At 43.3% G+C, this 22,097-nt stretch overlaps 1 protein-coding gene across 4 annotated transcripts in view; it reads right to left on the minus strand.

Moving 5' to 3' along the window:
• The window catches only part of LOC135558466 (polyamine-transporting ATPase 13A3-like), a 41,290-nt gene that overhangs the window by 14,340 nt on the left and 4,853 nt on the right, over positions 1-22,097 (minus strand). For all 4 annotated transcript variants that reach the window (XM_064992274.1, XM_064992273.1, XM_064992271.1 and 1 more), the window contains exons 2-23: positions 16,805-16,881; positions 16,403-16,579; positions 14,390-14,569; positions 14,063-14,133; positions 13,813-13,896; positions 13,273-13,342; positions 12,604-12,738; positions 12,127-12,199; positions 11,490-11,621; positions 11,060-11,227; positions 10,260-10,417; positions 9,672-9,860; positions 7,704-7,765; positions 6,810-6,960; positions 4,255-4,377; positions 4,131-4,148; positions 3,837-3,990; positions 3,544-3,664; positions 3,209-3,333; positions 2,703-2,869; positions 2,293-2,433; positions 212-291 (exon numbers count right to left, since the gene is read on the minus strand). In XM_064992274.1, coding sequence (XP_064848346.1) covers positions 212-291; positions 2,293-2,433; positions 2,703-2,869; positions 3,209-3,333; positions 3,544-3,664; positions 3,837-3,990; positions 4,131-4,148; positions 4,255-4,377; positions 6,810-6,960; positions 7,704-7,765; positions 9,672-9,860; positions 10,260-10,417; positions 11,060-11,227; positions 11,490-11,621; positions 12,127-12,199; positions 12,604-12,738; positions 13,273-13,342; positions 13,813-13,896; positions 14,063-14,133; positions 14,390-14,569; positions 16,403-16,579; positions 16,805-16,855 — 2,630 coding nt within the window. In that variant the 5' untranslated portion in view covers positions 16,856-16,881. The remainder of the gene's footprint in view (positions 1-211; positions 292-2,292; positions 2,434-2,702; positions 2,870-3,208; positions 3,334-3,543; positions 3,665-3,836; positions 3,991-4,130; positions 4,149-4,254; positions 4,378-6,809; positions 6,961-7,703; positions 7,766-9,671; positions 9,861-10,259; positions 10,418-11,059; positions 11,228-11,489; positions 11,622-12,126; positions 12,200-12,603; positions 12,739-13,272; positions 13,343-13,812; positions 13,897-14,062; positions 14,134-14,389; positions 14,570-16,402; positions 16,580-16,804; positions 16,882-22,097) is intronic.

A 22,097-nucleotide genomic window follows, 5' to 3' on the forward strand; every position in this document is an offset into this window, starting at 1 on the left:
GAAGGGCAAAAAAAAAAGAGGCAATTAAAGCCAAGTGGTCAACATATTACTTCGCTGGATGACAGAAATGTAGCATAATGTAGTTTCCCAGTAAGCACAAGACGTGATTCCAAAAGGACGTATTTTCATCCAAAAATAGGTATTTTCATCCAAAAAGAACTATTTTGAACGTCTTGTGCTTGTAGGGGTTAGTGCTGAAGAGGAGACTCACTCCACACTCTGTAGGACCTCTACCAGCTGAGTCTTCTGGTCAGGAGCCATGCGGGCGAATATTGTGGCATGCAGTGCCAGCTACAGCACCACCCAGTGGACAGACAGAGCATAACACTAGCATCAAATAACGTGGTATTAGTGTGACTAAAGCTGCATTTACACATGCAGCCTAATTCTGATCTTTTGCCCAATTAATGACAAAAGAGTTAATCTGATTGGTCAAAAGACCAATGAAAAATATCTGAATTTGGCTGCCTGTGTAAACAGAGCCATGATGTCCATAATCTTTTTATTTCACCTTTATTTAACCAGGTAGGCTAGTTGAGAACAAGTTCTCATTTGCAACTGCGACCTGGCCAAGATAAAGCATAGCAATTCGACACATACAACAACACAGAGTTACACATGGAATAAACAAAACATACAGTCAATAATACAGTAGAACAAAGAAAACAAAACATCTATTTACAGTGAGTGCAAATGAGGTAAGTTAAAACCTGTTGAAACTAGGGGGCACTATTTTTATTTTTGGAAAAATAACGTTCCCAAAGTAAACTGCCTATTTCTCAGGACCAGATGCTAGAATATGCATATAATTGACAGCTTAGGATAGAAATCACTCCAAAACGGTAATAATATTGTCTGTGAGTATAACAGAACTAATATAGCAGGTGAAATCCTGAGAAAAATCCAATCAGGAAGTGACCCTTATTTTGAAACCTGTCTTTCTATCCATCCCTATTGCCCATTGAAAGGGATATCAACCAGATTCCTTTTTCTACGTCTTCCCTAAGGTGTCTACAGCCTTTAGACGTAGTGTCACGCCCTTATGTTGAAGAATGAGCGTAAACGAACACATTGCGTAAGTGGCCAGCTGATGGCTCTCAGAGTGATTCTTGCGTAAAAGAGAGGGGTAGCCATTTTTCCTCCCTGTCCTACTGAAAAGCCAACTGTTCCGGTTGATATATTATCGAATAAATATTTGAAAAACACCTTGAGGATTGATTATAAAAAATGTTTGCCATGTTTCTGTCGATATTATGGATATAATTTGGATTTGTCGTGACCGCTATTTCCGGTGGATTTCTGAACATAACGTGACAAACAAACGGAGGTATTTTGGGTATAAAAATAATCTTTATGGAACAAAAGGAACATTTGCTGTCTAACTGGGAGTCTCGTCAGTGAAAACATCTGAAGATCATCAAAGGTAAACTATTAATTTGATGCTTTTCTGATTTTTGTGACCAAGCTTCCTGCTGCTAGCTGGACATAATGCTATGCTAGGCTATTGATAAACTAGTGAGGGAAGTGTGAGTCTCCAGCTTCAGAGATTTTTGCAGTTCGCTCCAGTCATTGGCAGCAGAGAACTGGAAGGAAAGGCGGCCGAAGGAGGAATTGGCTTTGTGGGTGACCAGTGAGATATACCTGCTGGAGTACTTGCTACGAGTGGGTGCTGCTATGGTGACCAGTGAGCTGAGATAAGGCGGGGATTTACCTAGCAGAGACTTGTAGATAACCTGTAGCCAGTGGGTTTGGCGACGAGTATGAAACGAGGGACAACCAACGAGAGCGTACAGGTCGCAATGATGGGTAGTGTATGGGGCTTTGGTGACAAAGTTTGTTGAGTAGAGTGTTGGAGACTATTTTATAGATGACATCACTGAAGTCGAGGATCGGTAGGATGGTCAGTTTTACGAGGGTATGTTTGGCAGCATGAGTGAAGGATGCTTTGTTGCGATATAGGAAGCCGATTCTAGATTTAATTTTGGATTGGAGATGCTTAATGTGAGTCTGGAAGAAGAGTTTACAGTCTAACCAGACACCCAGGTATTTGTTGTTGTCCACATATTCTAAGTCAGAGCCGTCCAGAGTAGTGATGCTGGACCGGCGAGCAGGTTTGGGCAGGGAACGATTGAATAGCATGCATTTAGTTTTAATAAGGGTTTACCATCTAGGTATTACAAACCCAGCTCAGTTAAGGGAGGCACTGAACACTAGAATGTAGCAATTTAGTATGTCTGTCATCGTACAGTCATTTCATTTCTATTGTCCAGAGTGATGGAGTTTGGCACTAACCTTTTGGACTAGGTCAGGGAAGTGTTCGGTGATGACAGCAAAGGACCTGCCACTCATGGCGAAATGGTAGCCCTGCTCCTGCTGCTTGTGCTGCTCACCATAAGCCTCATGGCCTACATCGTCAAGGCTGATTTCCGCTGACTGGGAAACAATAGAGAAAAGGGCGACATGAACGGCCATGATGGATCATCATTTGCAACAACATCAATGAGGAAAAGAGAAACTGTGTCCTTAGGCTACAGGACATGTAATATACTGAATGTACACATACTGCATTATTTATCCAGGGAGTACTTTTTAAGGATGTCTCACTTTGTTTCCAAGTGAGACTTGTTTAATAGACTCATATCCTGTCTTTATAGAATAGTTTAATATCAATCCACGTCTTTTAATTACGTTTTTCCCCTCACCTCAACACGGTTGTCTTTGCTGGTGGCGTGGTTCTCTGTGTAGTGCCAATTGATCGTAGCAGGCTGGATGTCTTTGGGAGGTGTGGCGTCTGCTACGATGACCCTCTCATGAGGGGTTATCATCCCACAGTCCCTGGCTACTGATATAGCGGTTAGCATATTATCGCCTACAGTCAGACAGAGAGAGATGACAACAAGATGCAAAACAAGTTAAATGACTAACATGTAAAATGTAAGACGCTCAACATTTTCATTGTTATCAGTGTAGGGGTGGCAGCTAGTGGTAGTGAACTTAGTCATTCCAAATGACATAACAGCAGTTTATATGGCTTTGCAGTACTGATGGTTGCTTCAGTGTAAAGTGCTGGTGGGACTATGGTATTGAATATTGGTAAGATTGGTACACGCTACAGTAGAAAACGGCACTAGCAAACCTAAACAATCTCCCAGAATACTGACAACATTTTGTACCGTAGATGAAGACTGTATATGATTGGCTTATTCACCTGTAACCATCACAGTGCGGATGTTTGCACGTCGCAGGTCTTTTAAAACCCCAGAAGTCTCTTCCTTTAGCTTGTTTTCCATGATTATGAGCCCAAGGAACTCCATATTGGTCTCTATGAGATCTCTGACGGGTATAGAAAACAGATCAATCAATTAAAGAATAAGAACTTATCCCACATAATCCAGCAAATATTTAAAAAAAGTTACACTATTTGTGAAAGGGGGAAGTTCACAAATTCACACATTCAAATGTCTTGAATCTTCTAACAAGAAATAAGTCAGTTCTCACTCCTGTGATTCTATTCTTCCCATTGCATTAAGCACATTGTACTACCTGTTGAGGTTCTGGACCTTGTGCCAGGAGAGTTTGGCCTCCAGCTGGCGATGGGCCAAGGCTATGACTCTGAACCCCTGCCTGGTGTAAAACTCCAAGGTCTCTGTGAAGCTCTCTGGTACTAGAGTAAGAGAAAATAATAATTAATTGGGTTATAGTCTATTAACCTGCAAGCATGTTCATGTAAACGCGTAAGCCTGTCTTGACAGTGCACATACAGGCGGGGTACTGGAATAGAAGTACATGTTCTGGCAAACTGTTGCCTGGTAAGACTGAATAAAGGTCTAACTAACTTGTGTCCTCTGCGCAGAGGCTGGCCACAACCTCTGGCGCCCCCTTGAGGTAGGCGTCCATGCGCTTCTCCCCCAGCTTCCGGACCACCACACTCATCCTCTGTAGAGCCGACGAGAATGGAAACTGGCGGACGATCCCAATCTCATAGGACAACTGAGAGACCGACAGCACAAGATCAAACAAAATCCATTCAACCGTTCAACTTTTCCCATTCATAAACAAATCCATTCACATACAAATCAATATTCAAGGAAGAAAAGAAAGATGCATTTGAAAAAGCCCTCAGTGCTTACCGTCAGCTCAGACAACTCCTAAAAACACAAAGGAGGAAAGAAGGTTTAAAGAACATAGTTAAGGTATATCTACCAGATATTAAGATGTAGCAAGGTAGGAGAGAGCATACTATGGATACTGTACCATGTTCTGTGCTAGATTGACTTCCTGGTTGACCTCTGGGAGCACCTGTTTGGGTGGCCGCACCACGGTGGGCATTATGGGATTGTGGAGGGCTGTTTCTTCCTCTGTTGGCTCCTCTAGAATCTGAACATGACAGACATTGGTGTTAAACAACATTAGTGACCCATTTGAAACCTGGCAGCCCCTTCTGACAGGCTAAACATGATTTAGACAGGTAACCCGGGGGCCAGTCTGCCATCTTGCCAAGGCAACAATGTAACATTGCTGAATGTAGAAACAGTCTGACACCAGTGGTAGGGATTTTGTGCTTATGTTAGCATGTCGGGGTGGCAGATAGCCGAGTGGTTAGAGCGTTGGACTAGTAACCGGAAGTTTTCAAGATCGTAATCCCTGAGCTGACATGGTCAAAATCTGTCGTTCTGCCCCTGAACAAGGCAGTTAACCCACTGTTCCTAGGCTGTCATTGAAAGTAAGAATTTGTTCTTAACTGACTTAAATAAAGGTAAAATAAATATATGTTTTTTAATGTAGCATCTTCCAGCTATTCTGTTACCATAGCTCTGTTACCATAGCTCTAACAGAAAGAATCCCACTGCTGCCACTATCTGTCAAAATATTTTGTGTTGTTGTCATGACATACAAAGATATGAAGAATGTGTCAGAGCATGTTTCAGTCAGCAACAGTACATATACAAGTTGGAACATTTCCTGTGTAATACCAGTATGTGTAACACATTACTACAGTATTATTACAGAAATGCAGTTAGCGTGTAGCATTGTTAGCATAACTACACTGAACAAGTGTAGGAGAGATTATCATTCCAATGTTGTCTTGGAGCCTCTTTTTCCACAACTCTTCATTGGAATCCCCATTGACTTGGCTATCTACAAACTACACTGAATAACAATATAAAACACAACATGCAACAATTTCAACAATTTTACTGAGTTACAGTTCATATAAAGAAATCGGCCAATTGAAATAAATTCATTAGGGCCTAATCTATGGATTTCACATGACTGGGAATTCAGATATGCATCTGTGGGTCACAGATACTTTTAAAAAAAGGTAGGGGAGTGGATCAGAAAACCAGTCAGTATCTGGTGTGACCATTTTCCTAATGCAGTGTGACACATGTCCTTCACATAGAGATGATTAGGCAGTTGATTGTGGCCTGTGGAATGTTGTCCCACTCCTCTTCAATGGCTGTGCAAAGTTGCTGGATATTGGTGGGAACTGGAACACGCTGTCGTACACGTCGATCCAGAGCATCCCAAACACGCTCAATGGGTGACATGTCTGGTGAGTATGCACACCATGGGAGAACTGGGATATTTTCACTTCCAGGAATTGTGTACAGATCCTTGTGACATGGGGCTGTGCATTATCATGCTGAAACATGAGGTGATGGTGGCGGATGAATGGTGTGACAAAGGGCCTCGGGATCGCGTCACAGTATCTCTGTGCATTCAAATTGCCATCAATAAAATACCATAACCCCACCGCCACCATGGGGCTCTCTGTTCACAACGTTGACATCAGAAAACTGCTCGCCCACACGATGCCATATACGCTGTCTGCCATCTACCCAGTACAGTTAAAACCAGAATTAACCTATGAAAACACACTTCTCCAGAGTGTCAGTGGCCATCGAAGGCATTTGCCCACTGAAGTTGGTTACGATGCAATCAGATCAAGACCCTGTTGAGGACGACGAGCACACTGATAAGCTTCCCTGAGACAGTTTCTGACAGTTTGTGCAGAAATCCTTCGATTGTGCAAACCCACAGTTTCATCACCTGTCCGGGTGGCTGGTCTCAGACTATGTTACAGGTAAAGAAGCCGGGTGTGGAGGTCCTGGGCTGGCGTGGTTAAACGTGGTCTGGGGTTGAGAGGGCGGTTGGACGTACTGCCAAATTCTCTAAAACGACGTTGGAGGCGGATTATGGTAGAGAAATTAACATTCAATTATCTGGCAAGAGGTCTGGTGGATATTCCTGCAGTCAGCATGTCAATTGCACGCTCCCTAAAAACTTGAGACATTGGTGGCGTTGTGTGGGACAAAACTGCACATTTAGAATGGCCTTTTATTGCCTCCAACACGAGGTGCACCTGTGTAATGGTCATGCTGTTTAATGAGCTTCTTGAAATTGTACGTATACAGTATTAGTTTTGTTTCTCATGTTCAGACGCTACTCTTGTTTTGTATTGTTCCATGTTTTTTGTATTATTAAATTCACCCCCTGTACTTGCTTCCTGACTCCCAGTGTCTGCATTACACCACATCTGTCAGGTGGATGGATTATCTTGGCAAAGGAGAAATACTCACGAACAGGGATGTAAACTAATTTGTGCACAACATTTGAGAGACATAAGCTTTTTGTGCGTATGGAACATTTCTGGGATCTTTTATTTCAGCTCATGAATCATGGGACCAACACTTTACATGTTGTGTTTATAATTTTCTTCAGTATAAAACAGAAACTACTGTAGGTTACAATATCCACACAGGAACACAGACAGCATTGGAAAGAAAACATTGCGACCGACTGACCCAGCCTGTAGCGTTGAACATCTTGAGGTCCATTGGGTCTCCGGAGAGTTCTCCCTCTAGCTTGGTCAGAGAGTGGCAGGTGGCCATGCAAGACACAAACGAGGACCTGACTAGTGTCTCATTGGCTGGGTCATCCTCTGGGGGAGAGAAACTGAGAGAAAGAAGTAGATTGAAAGCTGTTCTAAGACCAATTTTGTGTTTTCCACCCATAGGGGGTTGCAGCTCAGTAAACGTGTGTAAATTGTGGGTTTCTGATTGAATAGCTTTAAAAAGGTAACTACAACATTATGTAAATGTGTACCTATCCCTTTAAAAAGGACAATCTGCAGTTTGCTACATCAATTTTTGGCCCTACAAATTAATATGTACCCATTGATTGTTGAGGAATTTAAATTAAAAATACCTCATGAGCTTATTAGTTCAACTGCTGTACCCCATCAGAACCCAAAATATAAGCTTGTTTAACTCCAATGTTTATAAAACAGAGTAAATGTACACAAAACTGTATAGCCTCAAAACATGGTTAGAACTATCATTTTTGATATCATGGATGGTCAGCCCTTGCATCCATATCTCTGTCTATGAATTTGAAATTGGTTACATTTCTCCAGCCCCAAAACAGTGGTAGGCTTTGTTATTGTTTCAACTGCTGATTTCCCCTTTAACGTAGTGGGGGTTTCACGAGGGGACTAGTGGGGTCACAGAGAAAGGACTGGGGGAAACAAAGGAGCTGTGGTATTCATCCACTGACTTCCCCATAACAATGGAGGGGTCAGAGACAGTAGATAACTGATACATGGTAGAAGAGAACATCTCTCCTTAGCCATGGTAGCCATGGTAGCCATGGTAGCCATGATGAGAAACATGGACACCTCATATCCCTCTCATTCTCACCTGCCATTTTCAACTCTCTGGATCCCCCAAAGGTCCAAACCATCTTCAGTGAGAGTACCAGTCTGTGTGAGGAGCAGGACAGTTACACAGAAATATACTGTAGCTTCATTTTACAACTGTCTGCATTTCCTACCTGTGTGCTAAAGATTTCTGAATACTTTATTGTAAAATCACAGCATCATAGTTTTACAAAAACATACTACTACATAGAGCAATATGTTTCACTAGTGATTATAACAGCCTGGTACTTGGCATGAAGTATGATAGTTTGTGTTTCGGTGGCATAGTGGGTACCTTGTCGAAGCAGAAGAGGTATAGTGGGTACCTTGTCGAAGCAGAAGAGGTATAGTGGGTACCTTGTCGAAGCAGAAGAGGTATAGTGGGTACCTTGTCGAAGCAGAAGAGGTATAGTGGGTACCTTGTCGAAGCAGACGAGGCATAGTGGGTACCTTGTCGAAGCAGATGAGGCATAGTGGGTACCTTGTCGAAGCAGACGAGGCATAGTGGGTACCTTGTCGAAGCAGACGAGGCATAGTGGGTACCTTGTCGAAGCAGACGAGGCATAGTGGGTACCTTGTCGAAGCAGAAGAGGTATAGTGGGTACCTTGTCGAAGCAGACGAGGTATAGTGGGTACCTTGTCGAAGCAGACGAGGCATAGTGGGTACCTTGTCGAAGCAGACGAGGTATAGTGGGTACCTTGTCGAAGCAGACGAGGTATAGTGGGTACCTTGTCGAAGCAGACGAGGTATAGTGGGTACCTTGTCGAAGCAGACGAGGCATAGTGGGTACCTTGTCGAAGCAGACGAGGTATAGTGGGTACCTTGTCGAAGCAGACGAGGTATAGTGGGTACCTTGTCGAAGCAGACGAGGTATAGTGGGTACCTTGTCGAAGCAGACGAGGTATAGTGGGTACCTTGTCGAAGCAGACGAGGTATAGTAGGTACCTTGTCGAAGCAGACGAGGTATAGTGGGTAACTTGTAGAAGCAGACGAGGTTGAGTGGGTACCTTGTCGAAGCAGACGAGGTATAGTGGGTACCTTGTCGAAGCAGACGAGGTATAGTGGGTACCTTGTCGAAGCAGACGAGGCATAGTGGGTACCTTGTCGAAGCAGACGAGGTATAGTGGGTACCTTGTCGAAGCAGACGAGGTATAGTGGGTACCTTGTCGAAGCAGACGAGGCATAGTGGGTAACTTGTCGAAGAAGACGAGGTTGAGTGGGTACCTTGTCGAAGCAGACGAGGTATAGTGGGTACCTTGTCGAAGCAGACGAGGTATAGTGGGTACCTTGTCGAAGCAGACGAGGTATAGTGGGTACCTTGTCGAAGCAGACGAGGCATAGTGGGTACCTTGTCGAAGCAGACGAGGTATAGTGGGTACCTTGTCGAAGCAGACGAGGTATAGTGGGTACCTTGTCGAAGCAGACGAGGTTGAGTGGGTACCTTGTCGAAGCAGACGAGGTTGAGTGGGTACCTTGTCGAAGCAGACGAGGTTGAGTGGGTACCTTGTCGAAGCAGACGAGGCATAGTGGGTACCTTGTCGAAGCAGACGAGGTATAGTGGGTACCTTGTCGAAGCAGACGAGGCATAGTGGGTACCTTGTTGAAGCAGACTAGGTATAGTGGGTACCTTGTCGAAGCAGACGAGATATAGTGGGTACCTTGTCGAAGCAGACGAGGCATAGTGGGTAACTTGTCGAAGCAGACGAGGTATAGTGGGCACCTTGTCGAAGCAGACGAGGTATAGTGGGTACCTTGTCGAAGCAGACGAGGTATAGTGGGTACCTTGTCGAAGCAGACGAGGCATAGTGGGTACCTTGTCGAAGCAGACGAGGTATAGTGGGTACCTTGTCGAAGCAGACGAGGTATAGTGGGTACCTTGTCGAAGCAGACGAGGCATAGTGGGTACCTTGTCGAAGCAGACGAGGTTGAGTGGGTACCTTGTCGAAGCAGACGAGGTTGAGTGGGTACCTTGTCGAAGCAGACGAGGTTGAGTTGGCCACAGATGTTGATCCTCTGGGGGCTGATGCAGAAGATACCCACACGTTTCAGCCGGCGCTGGGCATAGACGATGCCAGCTGTCATGGCTGCAGGCAGCGCCGGGGGCACCGTGATGGTGATAATGTCCAGAGATTCAACCACTATGGTTTTGGCTGGAACCTGTTCAAAGAGAAGAGAAGAACCTTCTAATAAGTTTGGCTGGAACCTGGACATGGAAAACACTCAATGAAATGGACAAACTGCAGACATAGGGAAGCAACACTATTGCTGGACTTAACTGTCTCCATACTGATATTTTTCTATTTTACTATGAGACGGTCATATTCTTCCAAAAAAGAGAATTGGTTGGGAATGGGCCATGCATGTCTAAATAATGGTCAATTCATACATTGTCAGAGGACTATTTTCACTCATTTAATACTAAGCCAAAAACACAGGATACTACACATTGATTGTGGAGTGGGTAGGTGTAATGCTCTTTGAGTACTAGCGAAAAAAGCACTACACAAATGCAATCTGTTTTCAATGCCTGAACAGACAAACTGCAAAGTGCAGTACCTGGTTTATGATGCTGAGGACGATGGTGTAGATGAAGCCAATGCCGGCCACTCCCACCAGACAGAGCAGGAAGAGATAGGCATCTCTGTACAGCTTGAAGTCAGTGGGCTTGGGGTACAGGATGGAGCGCACCAGCTGGCCCTTCTCTGTGCTGAAACCTGACAGACAACAAATATTGGAAATAACCTAAATAGCATTTGAATTGATGAGCTTCAGAGTGCCATATTAACCCTTTAATTGAGTAAATTTATCTCACATCCCAGTGGAAGCTGGGAGCCCATCCTCACCATGTCTCTCTCCACTGTTGTATTCAGGGAAGGTTGGTTTAAAACTGAATGCACACAAACACTTTGAGCTAGACCTATAACAACTTTACAGCCCTGTATAGGTCAGTTAACCTAGAGTCTGAGGCCCATGCACTAAATACACATATGCTATATTTAAGCAATAAGGTATGGGGGGTGTGGTATATGGCCAATATACCACAACTTAGGGCTGTTCTTAAGCATGACGCAACGTGGAGTACCTGGATACAGCCCTTAGCCATGTGTATTGGCCATATACCACAAACCCCAGAGGTGCCTTATTGCTATTATAAACTGGTTACCAACGTAAATGGAGCAGTAATTTGTTGTTGTCATACCTGTGGTATACGGTCTGATATACCACGGCTGTCAGCCAATCAGTATTCAGGGCTCGAACCACTCAGTTTATAATAGGTAATAAATGTGTATTAGGTGTATTAAGGTCAATGAAAAACAGCTCTATAACAGAAGACTGGAAACAATAAGTGGTCTCACCAGTCCTGACCACCACGGCCTTGACCAGTTCCCCGGTGTAGAAGCGGGTCTGAATGATGTGAGTCCCACAGAACAGCGTGTGTCTCTTGTGTTCCTCTATGCTATAGACGCCAGCCCCATCTTCTCCTGAGCTGGGTAGGCTGGTCTTGGTGACAGGCACACTCTCACCTGCAGAGGAACAATAGAAAGACTCTTTAAATATTATAGGTACACATAACCTGATTACACTACAATGGAACCATAGCAGCTTTTATCATGGCATATGGGGCCTGTTTTCCGGACCCAGATTAAAGCTAGTCCTGAATCGAAAAGCACTTTCAAATTAGTTTTCCCATTGAGCATGTTTTTTAGTCCAAGGACAAGGCTTAATCTGGGTCCGGGAAACTGGCCCACAGTGTTCAAATTAAAAGGATGAACATTTTATAGTCACCTGTCAGCATGCTCTCGTTGACGATGCAGTTTCCATGAACCAGCACGGCATCACAGGGCATGATCATTCCATTGGACGGGATGACGATGACATCACCGGGGACCAGCTCTGTGGACATGGCCTCCTCGACATCTGTGTTCAACACAACACCACAGGGGTATACTACAAAGCAGGAGCCAGCTAACTGTGATAAACAACCAGAAATAACTATGGATTTTCTGTTTCATTAAGAAAGCTAAACTAAATTTAAAAAAAAAATATTTCATAATATTTAGGCAAGTTAGTTGGCTAACTCCTTGTTCCGGTTTGTAGTATACCCCTCTGGTCAGATGACGAACCCATAACAAGCAGCATAGTCCATAAGGAGGACTTGTTTTTCCTTCACAATCAACAAAAAATGTAAATAAATAAAAAGACGTAATAAAAGATGTAGAATGAAATTATACCCATTATCAAATCATTATCAAGTACACATTGTCCACCATTATCAAAAACACATTATCAATGTAATACTTCAAAAGTGTAACCGAAACAATGGAAAGGAGGAAGTCACTAATAAAATGCAATAATAGATGAATAATAATGAATACACGACATTCATCTCTATAGAGCCAGTCTTAGTAGGCCTGTTACATACCTCGAGTCCCTCTGCACACTGAGACACGTACAATACTGTGTGTCGCCACCATGTCATGCAGCATGATGTATTGCTGTAATCAGAGGAAAAGGGAATCCATTAAAAGAAACATAAGCTAAACAACACAGAAGTAATCTATTAAAAACAACAAAAATATGTTTTAAGTGAGAATTGGTTTGAACCCGAAAAAAGGAAATTCACGAGCACCACAATGCCTTTTTCGACCCATTCTCTACCAAGGTTTTCCAGCACACAGCTTTGACCTACTACAGTAGCTACGTTGGTATTATACTTCAAACTATGTGTAGGCAGGTTGCTTAGGATTCAACCCTTCTCCTATATGATGGTAGGGAGATTTGAAGTTAACGCTAGCGCCAAGGAACGAGTAACATTTAACTTTGATAACTCAGATTGAGAGGCAACATGGCTGCCACTTCCGCTACATGAGGAAGTTCTTAGTCGAGGACGGTCACCCACCTTCTTGATGGTGTACAGCGAGGTAGCTATGGATATGACAGACATGAAGACTATGGCAGCGGCGTAGTAGTAATACTGTTCAATGCTCCACAGAATCACGCTGAAGAGCTGGAATATGTAGAATGGATTCAGAACCTGAGGATGAAAGAATTTATATGGGAAAAAAGTGGGAAATTATTGAGCTAGTTTCCTCCTATGCAGCTTTATTGTCAAATTTATGATTGTTTTATTGTCAATTTAGCCCATTATCATTTTAGATAATGGATTGTTATTATCAGAAAAATAAGCAGCGTTTACTCTAAGGCAGCAGTTCCCAACTCCGGTCCTTGGGTATCAACAACAGTACATATGTTTATTGTAGCCCCGGACAAGCACACCTGATTCAACTTGTCAACTAATCATCAGGCCCTCAATGAGTTGACTCAGGTACGTTTGTCTGGGGGCTACAACACAACTATGTGTGCTGTTGGGTGTACTCGAGGACTTGAGTTGGGAACCACTGCTCTAAGGTACAGTAGTTATTCCTAGCCATGTGACCTGACCCGTAAAAACTCTGGGGCCTAGTTGAAGACTATAAATAGGCTCCAGGGTTTTTCCAGGTCAGCTGATCAAGAAAAACTCCAGGTCATACTTGTTGTTGTGTGAGAGAAGATGTATCCAGTAACCTACCTCTTTTATGAGTAGCTTGAACACAGATGGCACCTTAACTGCTATTTCATTTACGTCAAAGAACAGTCTCCTGTTGAAACCGGATTGAAAACCATTAGCATTTTTGCCAGCTTTCTCACACGCCAAAGGGCCAAAGTGTTCAAATACCGGTATGCACTGCATGCTTGTGCGGACTAGCCAGTCTTAGCTGTACATTCAGAGATAAATTCCAACATTCAAAAGAGCCGTTGGGCCAAATGAGATTCAAGAACCGGTGGTGTGTGTAATAGTGCCTGTAGGAACAGGGGTGATTATGCCTATGTGTAAGGGAGAGGTGCAGAAGAGGAGGCTGGTGGGAGGAGCTATAGGAGGAAGGGGCTCATTGTAATGGCTGGAAGGGAATAAATGGAAAGGTATCAAACATATGGAAACCACGTTTGACTCTGTTCCTTTCATGCCATTTTGGCCATTACAATGAGCATGTCCTCCTATAGCTCCTCCCACTGGCCTCTTCTTCCATACTGTGTATGGAAGTAGAGGGTTGTGGGTAATGTAGGCTACCTGTAGTCCTGAAGTAGTTTGCTGAGACCAGAGCTGTGGTCAGTGTGGATGCTGGAACAAGTCACCCTGACATCCTCCAAACCTCTAGAAGAGCAGCACACACAGTCACCTCCATGGTAATACTGTATACTTACCACCTTTCATATAAGGATGATAGAGAATGTCCATGTTTTAAAAGTAGCTAGACAACTACACATGTATGGGGGTTACTGAAGTCTTATGTAATGTGATTTTGCAATAGGGCTCTTACTTAAACACTTCAAAATTCTGAAGCAGATCATCCCAGTAGTATTTTGTGCTGTGGTGGGTGAAGTAGCAAACCTGATAGAAAGAGAGATATAGTCAGAACACCAATCAATGTTCAGAAATCAACTGAGACGGCTTTGGATCTGTATCCATCACTTCATGCATCTCAATAATCTTGGATACCTTCCTTCCCTCATGTCCTTTCCTCCGGGACCACAGATCTGTACATTTCACCCATCACTTGTCTTGAAGGAAAGGACATGAAGGGAGAGAGCCATTCAAGACAACTGGGACACTGTTTGTTAATGAATATCAGAGGCCATTGCCTTACCTGAACTGGCTGGATATGGACGTATTTTCCCTGAAGTTCATCTTGGAGGGCACTGAAGGAGTGTATACTGTCCCCATTAGGTATGTGCAGAGGGCTTAGGAGATCGACACCTTCAAAGGGTCTCTTTCCAGGGGCTAGCATCACATGTACCTTGGCCCGGAACCATCTCCTAAACTCGTCCTGTTAGAATTTAACCAATGTCAAGTCATCCAGTTAACATTGTCCCCAGGATCAATTGCGCACAGCACATGGACTTCGAGCTTGGGGAGGATGTGAATACCATCCATTTGATGCTGTAAGACAGTGACATTAGTGATTAGGCAGACTGACTCTTCAGTAGAGAATTGGTTATTGTAAATTACAATTTGTAATGTAGTCTCAAGCCAATGTTATCTTTACTGTTACTTAGGGCGTAGTAGGATTTTTTTTTTCCCCATATATTTTTGGGGTATATATACATATGTATGTTATATATATATATATACATATATATATATATATACACACTACCGTTTAAAAGTTTGTGGTCACTTAGAAATGTTCTTGTTTTTGAAAGAAAAACACATTTGTTCATTAAAATAACATCACATTGATCAGAAATACAGTGTAGACATTGTTAATGTTGTAAATGACTTTTGTAGCTGGAAACTGCAGATTTTTTTTATGGATTATCTACATAGGTGTACAGAGGCCCATTATCAGCAACCATCACTCCAGTGTTCCAATGGCAAGTTTTTGTTAGCTAATCCAAGTTTATCATTTAAAATGGCAAATTGATCATTAGAAAACCGTTTTGCAATTATGTTAGCACAGCTGTAAACTTTTGTCCTGATTAAAGAAGCAATTAAACTGGCCTTCTTTAGAGTAGTCGAGTATCTGGAGCATCAGCATTTGTGGGTTTGATTACAGGCTCGAAATGGCCAGAAACAAATAACTTTCTTCTAAAAACTCAAGTCTATTCTTGTTCATCTTCAGTTTCTTGGCCATTTCTCGCATGGAATAGCCTTCATTTCTCAGAACAAGAATAGACAGATGAGTTTCAGAAGAAAGTTCTTTGTGTCTGGCCATTTTGAGCCTATAATGCTTCCTTAATCAGGACAACAGTTTTCAGCTGTGCTAAAATAATTGCAAAAGGGTTTTCTAATGATCAATTAGCTTTTTAAAATTATAAACCTGGATTAGCTAACACAACATGCCATTGGAACACAGGAGTGATGGTTGCTGATCATGGGCCTCTGTACGCCTATGTAGATATTCCATAAAACATCAGCCGTTTCCAGCTACAATAGTCATTTACAACATTTACAATGTTGTACAACATTTACACTGTATTTCTGATCAATTTTATGTTATTTTAATGGGTAAAAAAAATTAAATGTGCTTTTCTTTCAAAAACAAGGATATTTCTAAGTGACCCCAAACTTTTGAACGGTAGTGTACATACATACATATACAGACATATATATTTTTAAATATATTTTCTTTTATAATTTCCCACAAACCCTCCCACTCCTCCCCTAATTGGAGTAAACTAGTGAACAATAACACTTAGGCTTCTGCTTCCAGCTTTATACGTACTATATAGTTTTTACAGACGCAATCTATTTGACAATAGTTATATGTTGTTTGTTTTCAGTTCTGGCCTTCCTCTATTTCTGATGTTCATCCAGTTGTATGTTCTATATCTTTTTAACTATATTTCACATTTACAGACACAGTATATTTTATATTAGTTATCTTGTTGTTATTAGTCCCACCCTTCAGCTCCATTCAATCCCTCTCATCTATCTCTTAACACCATCCACATTGGATTTACATTTGCTATATACTTTTCATCTGTGCTGTGATGTTTCACAAAAGTTATGAACCTTTCTATTCTCATAGTTTCTACAGATTGTAAATTAAAGAGACAAATTTTTTTGCTAAAAGTTTTATCATATTATGGATCGATTGACTAGGACTTTTCAAATCACCCAATGAAAGGTTATCTTTGGTGAGTAAGAATAAGTGTACTGTGGATCTTAGCAGCAGTGTCTGGGACTCCCTGATGAAGGGGGTCCGTGTGCAGGTCCCTCTCACTCCCCACTCAGGCAGCCAGTAGAGCACCAGAAACAGCAGCCCCCCGGTGCACACCGCCCCAACGGCCACCAGAACCATCTTCCAGGGGCACGGCCGGTAACCCCACACCTCCTATAGACACACAATGAGATTGTGGCACATGTTGGGTCAGAGAGCAAAATGGTATATACAAGGCTAAGCCTAGATGGCCTTTCACTATATATGCTTACACGTAGTATTCAGTCATCTCTGATCTACATAAAGACCCTAGCTGGGCCAGGGGTAGGATCTTGGGTCTTGATGGAGTTATGGTTTTTGGACAGGCGTGCATGATATGGTGTTTGTTCAGTCACTCACCATCTCGTCCTCCAGGCCCTGGTTGATGATCTTCACGTCTTTCTTCTCCATCCTGTCAAAAGTGTTTAAAGGTCCCACTGAAACAACAGGGAAAATCTTACTCAGCGTCTTGGAACTGTTTGCCATTGTAAATATTCCTGTTTGGGTAGCATGTTGGATTTTGTCTCGTTATGTTTGAATTGAAGCTGCGGTATTTGACTTGAAACGAAAGGATCCAAAAACCTGTTCTACCATGGCCCTATCACCTTTGCCTGTGGCAGTTTAGGCCCGGAATGCTGTCAAATGGATTTAATGTGTTATACATTGGAAGATGGCGCCGAGAGAGATGGCAGCTTCCCTTCAAGACCTTAGGAAATATATTACTTATTACATTATTGGCCCTGAAAACCATAAGTGTTATTACATACAGCCGGGAAGAACTATTGGATATCAGAGACGTCAACTTACCAGCACAACCAGCACTACGACCAGGAATACGACTTTCCCAAAGCGGATCACACAGTATTTGAACTGATTCCAAAGGCCGACCCAAAACAACGCCGTCAGAGAAGAGGGTGCCGGAGCGGTCTTCTAGTGAGGCTTTGGATGCGCGTACACCACCCACCACTTCCGAGTATATTACTAGCTAATGTCCAGTCCCTGGTTAACAAGGTAGACAAAATTATGGCAAGAGTTGCTTTCCAAAGAGATATCTGGGATTGTAACATACTCTGTTTCACAGGTGACATGGCTAGCTGGGGACACACTGTCGGAGTCCGTATAGCCAACAGGATTTTCAGTGCATTGCGCCGACAGGAACAAACATCTCTCTGGTAAGAAGAAGGGCGGGGGTGTATGTTTCATAATTAACGACTCATGGTGTAATTGTAACAACATACAAGAACTCAAGTTCTCCTGACCTAGAATTCCTCACAATCAAATGCCGACCGTATTATCTCCCAAGAGAACTCTCCTCGGTTATCCTCACAGCCGTGTATATCCCCCCGCAAGCGGATACCAAGACAGCCATCAAGGAACTTCACTGGACTTTATGCAAACTGGAAACCATATATTCTGAGGCTGCATTTATTGTAGCTGGGGATTTTAACAAAGCTAATCTGAGACCAAGGCTACCTAAATTCTATCAGCATATCAATTGCAGTACACGAGTGAGTAACACACTCGACCACTGCTACTCTAACTTCTGCGATGCATACAAGGCCCTCCCCCGCCCTACTTTTGGCAAATCCCCTCCCCTAGGCAGAAACTAAAACAGGAAGCACCTGTGCTTAGGTCTATCCAACGCTGGTCTGACCAATCGGATCCCACGCTTCAAGATTGCTTCGATCACGTGGACTGAAATCTGTTCCGGGTAGCCTCAGACAATAACATTGACGTATACACTGACTCGGTGAGTGAGTTTATAAGGAAGTGTATAGGAGATGTTGTAAACCTTCCCTAACCAGAAACCGTGGATTGACGGCAACATTCGCGCAAAACTGAAATCACGTACCACCACATTTAATCATGGCAAGGCGACTGGAAACATGAACGAATACATACAGTGTAGTTATTCCCTCCTTAAGGCAATCAAACAAGCAAAGCATCAGTATAGAGACAAAGTGGAGTCGCAATTCAACAGCTCAAATATGAGACGTATGTGGCAGGGTCTACAGTCAATCACGGATTACAAAAGTAAAACAAGCCCCGTCGCGGACGTCGACGTCTTGCTCCCAGATAGATTAAACTAATTATTTGTGCGCTTTGAGGACAATAGTTCCACCGACACAGCCCGCTAACATAGACTGTGGGCTCTCCTTTTCCGTGGCCGATGTGAATAAAACATTTAAACGTGTTAACCCTCGCAAGGCTGCCGGCCCAGACGGCATCCCTAGCCGTGTCCTCAGAGCATGCTCAGACCAGCTGGCTGGTGTGTTTACGGACATATTCAATCAATATCCCAGTCTGCTGTCCATACCATTGTTCCTGCTCCCAAGAAAGCTCAATGACTAGGGTTGCAAAGTGTATGAAACTTTTCTGGAAATCTTCTATGGGAAGTTAAGCCCTGGAATTTGTGGAAATTTGCTTAAATGAATCAAATGAGTTTGCTTATAACAGTGAACCTTTTTTTGTGGGATACACAAGGCAATTCTAGGTCTTGTGGCATATCTTGGTTAAACTATCCCCAATGCAATGGGATCGCAACCCTCTGCATGCACAGTGCATTATTCCATCACATGTGCAGTGTACTCTTCCATCACATGTACAGCTGATTCTCAAGATCTCGCACACTAATGAGATGCTATTAAGCCCACACTCCTACACTGTCTGAGACAAGGACTATATGCTTTCTGGTAAGTTTTGATTACAATACTGGGTGGAGTGAATATATTTTATGACATACATCATTTTTTTGTTAACGAGTAAATAGTAGCCTCCAGCAAAGTGTGTTTAAATAATTTCTAACTTGTGGGTTTTAGCTTGCTTGAGCCTGCTAACTGAGGAGTGTTAATTCACATGTTTCCATACATTTCATTTAAAAAAAATATCTTACAAAATAGTTGTTTTAATCTAATTGCTTAACTATTAATCTGTACATGGAATTGAATTTGTTTAAAAAAAACGAACTTTCTTCTAATCTGTACAGGAAAATGCCACGGTCACTATCTGACGTGTGGAGACATTTCACTGCAGCTAATGTAGACGGAAAAGCTGTGTACATTTGCAAATACTGTTCCAAATCATATGTGAAAAATGCAACGAAGATGCAGAATCATCTGGCAAGTGCATAAAGTGCTCACATCACACCCACACTCATGAATTGAATCTGCACCTCAAGGCCATCATGGCACTGAAAACAAAGGATACATTCTACAAGAGAGCCAAGGAAATGGTTAGGTATGTGAAGGGTCATCAAGTTATAGCAGCAATCTACCTCACCAAGAAAAGTGAGAAGAATAAGATCACCACATTGAAGCTGCCCAGCAACACCCGTTGGGTTGGTGTTGTCATCATATTTGACAGTCTCCTGGAGGGGAAGGAGTCTCTTCAAGAAATGGCCATATCACAGTCTGCCGATATGGACAGGCCCATCAAGACGATCCTCCTGGATGATGTATTTTGGGAGAGAGTGGTAAGCAGCCTGAAACCTATAGCAGTAGCCATTGCATGGATTCAGGGAGACAATGCCATCCTGTCTGATGTTCAGACTCTGCTTGCAGATGTAAGAGAATAAATCCATACTGCCCTGCCCACTCCACTGTTGCTCCAAGCAGAGGAAACTGCAGTTCTGAAATACATCAAAAAGCGTGAAGACTACTACTGCCTGAAGCTCATACATGCCACAGCGTACATGTTGGACCCCAAGTATGCTGGCAAGAGCATCCTGTCTGGTGCAGAGATCAACAAGTCCTGTGGTGTCATCACTACCGTGTCTCGCCACCTTGGCCTGGATGAGGGCAAGGTTCTTGGCAGTCTGGCCAAGTACACTTCCAAGCAAGGGCTTTGGGATGGAGATGTAATATGGCGGTCATGCCAACATATCTCATCAGCCACCTGGTGGAAGGGACTTTGTGGATCTGAGGCTCTTTCCCTTGTTGCCTCTATCATCCTCCAAATTCCACCAACATCAGTCGCGTCAGAGGGCAACTGGTCCTTGTTTGGGAACACACACACCAAAGCATGCAACAGGCTGACCAATACAAGGGTTGAAAAATTGGTCGCCATCCGGGCAAATTTTAGGCTTTTTGAGCCTGACAACGAGCCATCCTCAACGAGGTTGGAAAGTGACAGTGAAGATGAGGCCTTAGAGTCTGATGTTCAAGAGGTGGACATTGAGGAGGTCCAGGGAGAAGACATGGAAGCCTGAGAGGAAGACAACCAAAGCTTTAGTTTCTAGACTAACATACAGATGTATGATGAAAACGTTTTTGGGAGATGTGATGGATCATTGGGGATCATTCAATATTCCCATTCTTTTGTTGGTCAGTGAAATCATCCCATGTGAAGAGTCAACTCATTTAATTGAACTTCAATTTGTAACAATTTTTTTTGTTTATTTCCATTGAATCATTTGCAATTGTCTACTTATGATAAAGGTAAAAGGTTTATGTTTCTGTCTCCATATTATATGGAAAATATATTCAATGCAAAAAACATCTACATGTAAATGGTATTCATATTAATTCCCATATATTCCCATTAATTCCCATATATTCCCGTTAATTCCCACAGAAAGTTTCCACCTCTGAAGATACCCCAAAATCTGCAATCCTATAACTGACTATCACCCCGTAGCAATCACTTCTGTCATCATGAAGTGCTTTGAGAGATGAATCAAGGATCATATCACCTCCACCCTACCTGTCACCCTAGACCCACTCCAATTTGCTTAACGCCCCAATAGGTCCACAGACGATGCAATCGCCATCACACTGCCCACTGCCCTATCCCATCTGGACAAGAGGAATACCTATGTAAAAATAGGTACAGCTCAGCATTCAACACCAAAGTACCCTCCAAGCTCATCATTAAGCTCGAGACCCTGGGTCCTGGACTTCCTGACGGGCTGCCCCGCAGGTGGTGAAGGTAGGAAACAACATCTCCACTCCGCTGATCCTCAACACTGGGGCCTCAGAAGGGTGTGTTCTCAGCCCTCTCCTGTACTCCCTGTTCATCCATGACTGCGTGGCCATGCACGCCTCCAACTCAATCATCAAGTTTGCAGATGACACTACACTGCACTACACACAATACAGCCTACAGGGAGGAGGTGAGGGCCCTCGGAGTGTGTTTTCAGGAAAATAACCTCTCACTCAATGTAGGCAAAACAAACGAGATGTTCATGGACTTCAGGAAACAGCAAAGAGAGCACCCCCCTATCCATATTGGCGCGACAGCAGTGGAGAAAGTGGAAAGTTTTAAGTTCCTTGGTGTACATATCACTGACAAACTGAAATGGTCCACGCACACAGACAGTGTGGTGAAGAAGGCGCAAGAGCGCCTCTTCAACCTCAGGAGGCTGAAAAAAATTGGGCTTGCCACCAAAAACCCTCACTAACTGTTACAGGTGCACAATTGAGAGCATCCTGTCAGGCTGTATGACAACTGCCCCGCCCACAACCGCAGGGCTCTCCAGAGGGTGGTGCGATCTGCACAACGCATCACCGGGGGCAAACTACCTGCCCTCCATGACACCTACCACACCCGATGTCACAGGAAAGCAAAAAAGGACAATAACCACCCACGCCACTACCTGTTCACCCTGCTTCCATCCAGAAGGCGAGGTCAGTACAGGTGCATCAAAGCTGGGACA

Source organism: Oncorhynchus masou, chromosome 17 (assembly GCF_036934945.1).
Source record: "Oncorhynchus masou masou isolate Uvic2021 chromosome 17, UVic_Omas_1.1, whole genome shotgun sequence".
Classification (NCBI taxonomy): Eukaryota; Metazoa; Chordata; class Actinopteri; order Salmoniformes; family Salmonidae; genus Oncorhynchus; species Oncorhynchus masou.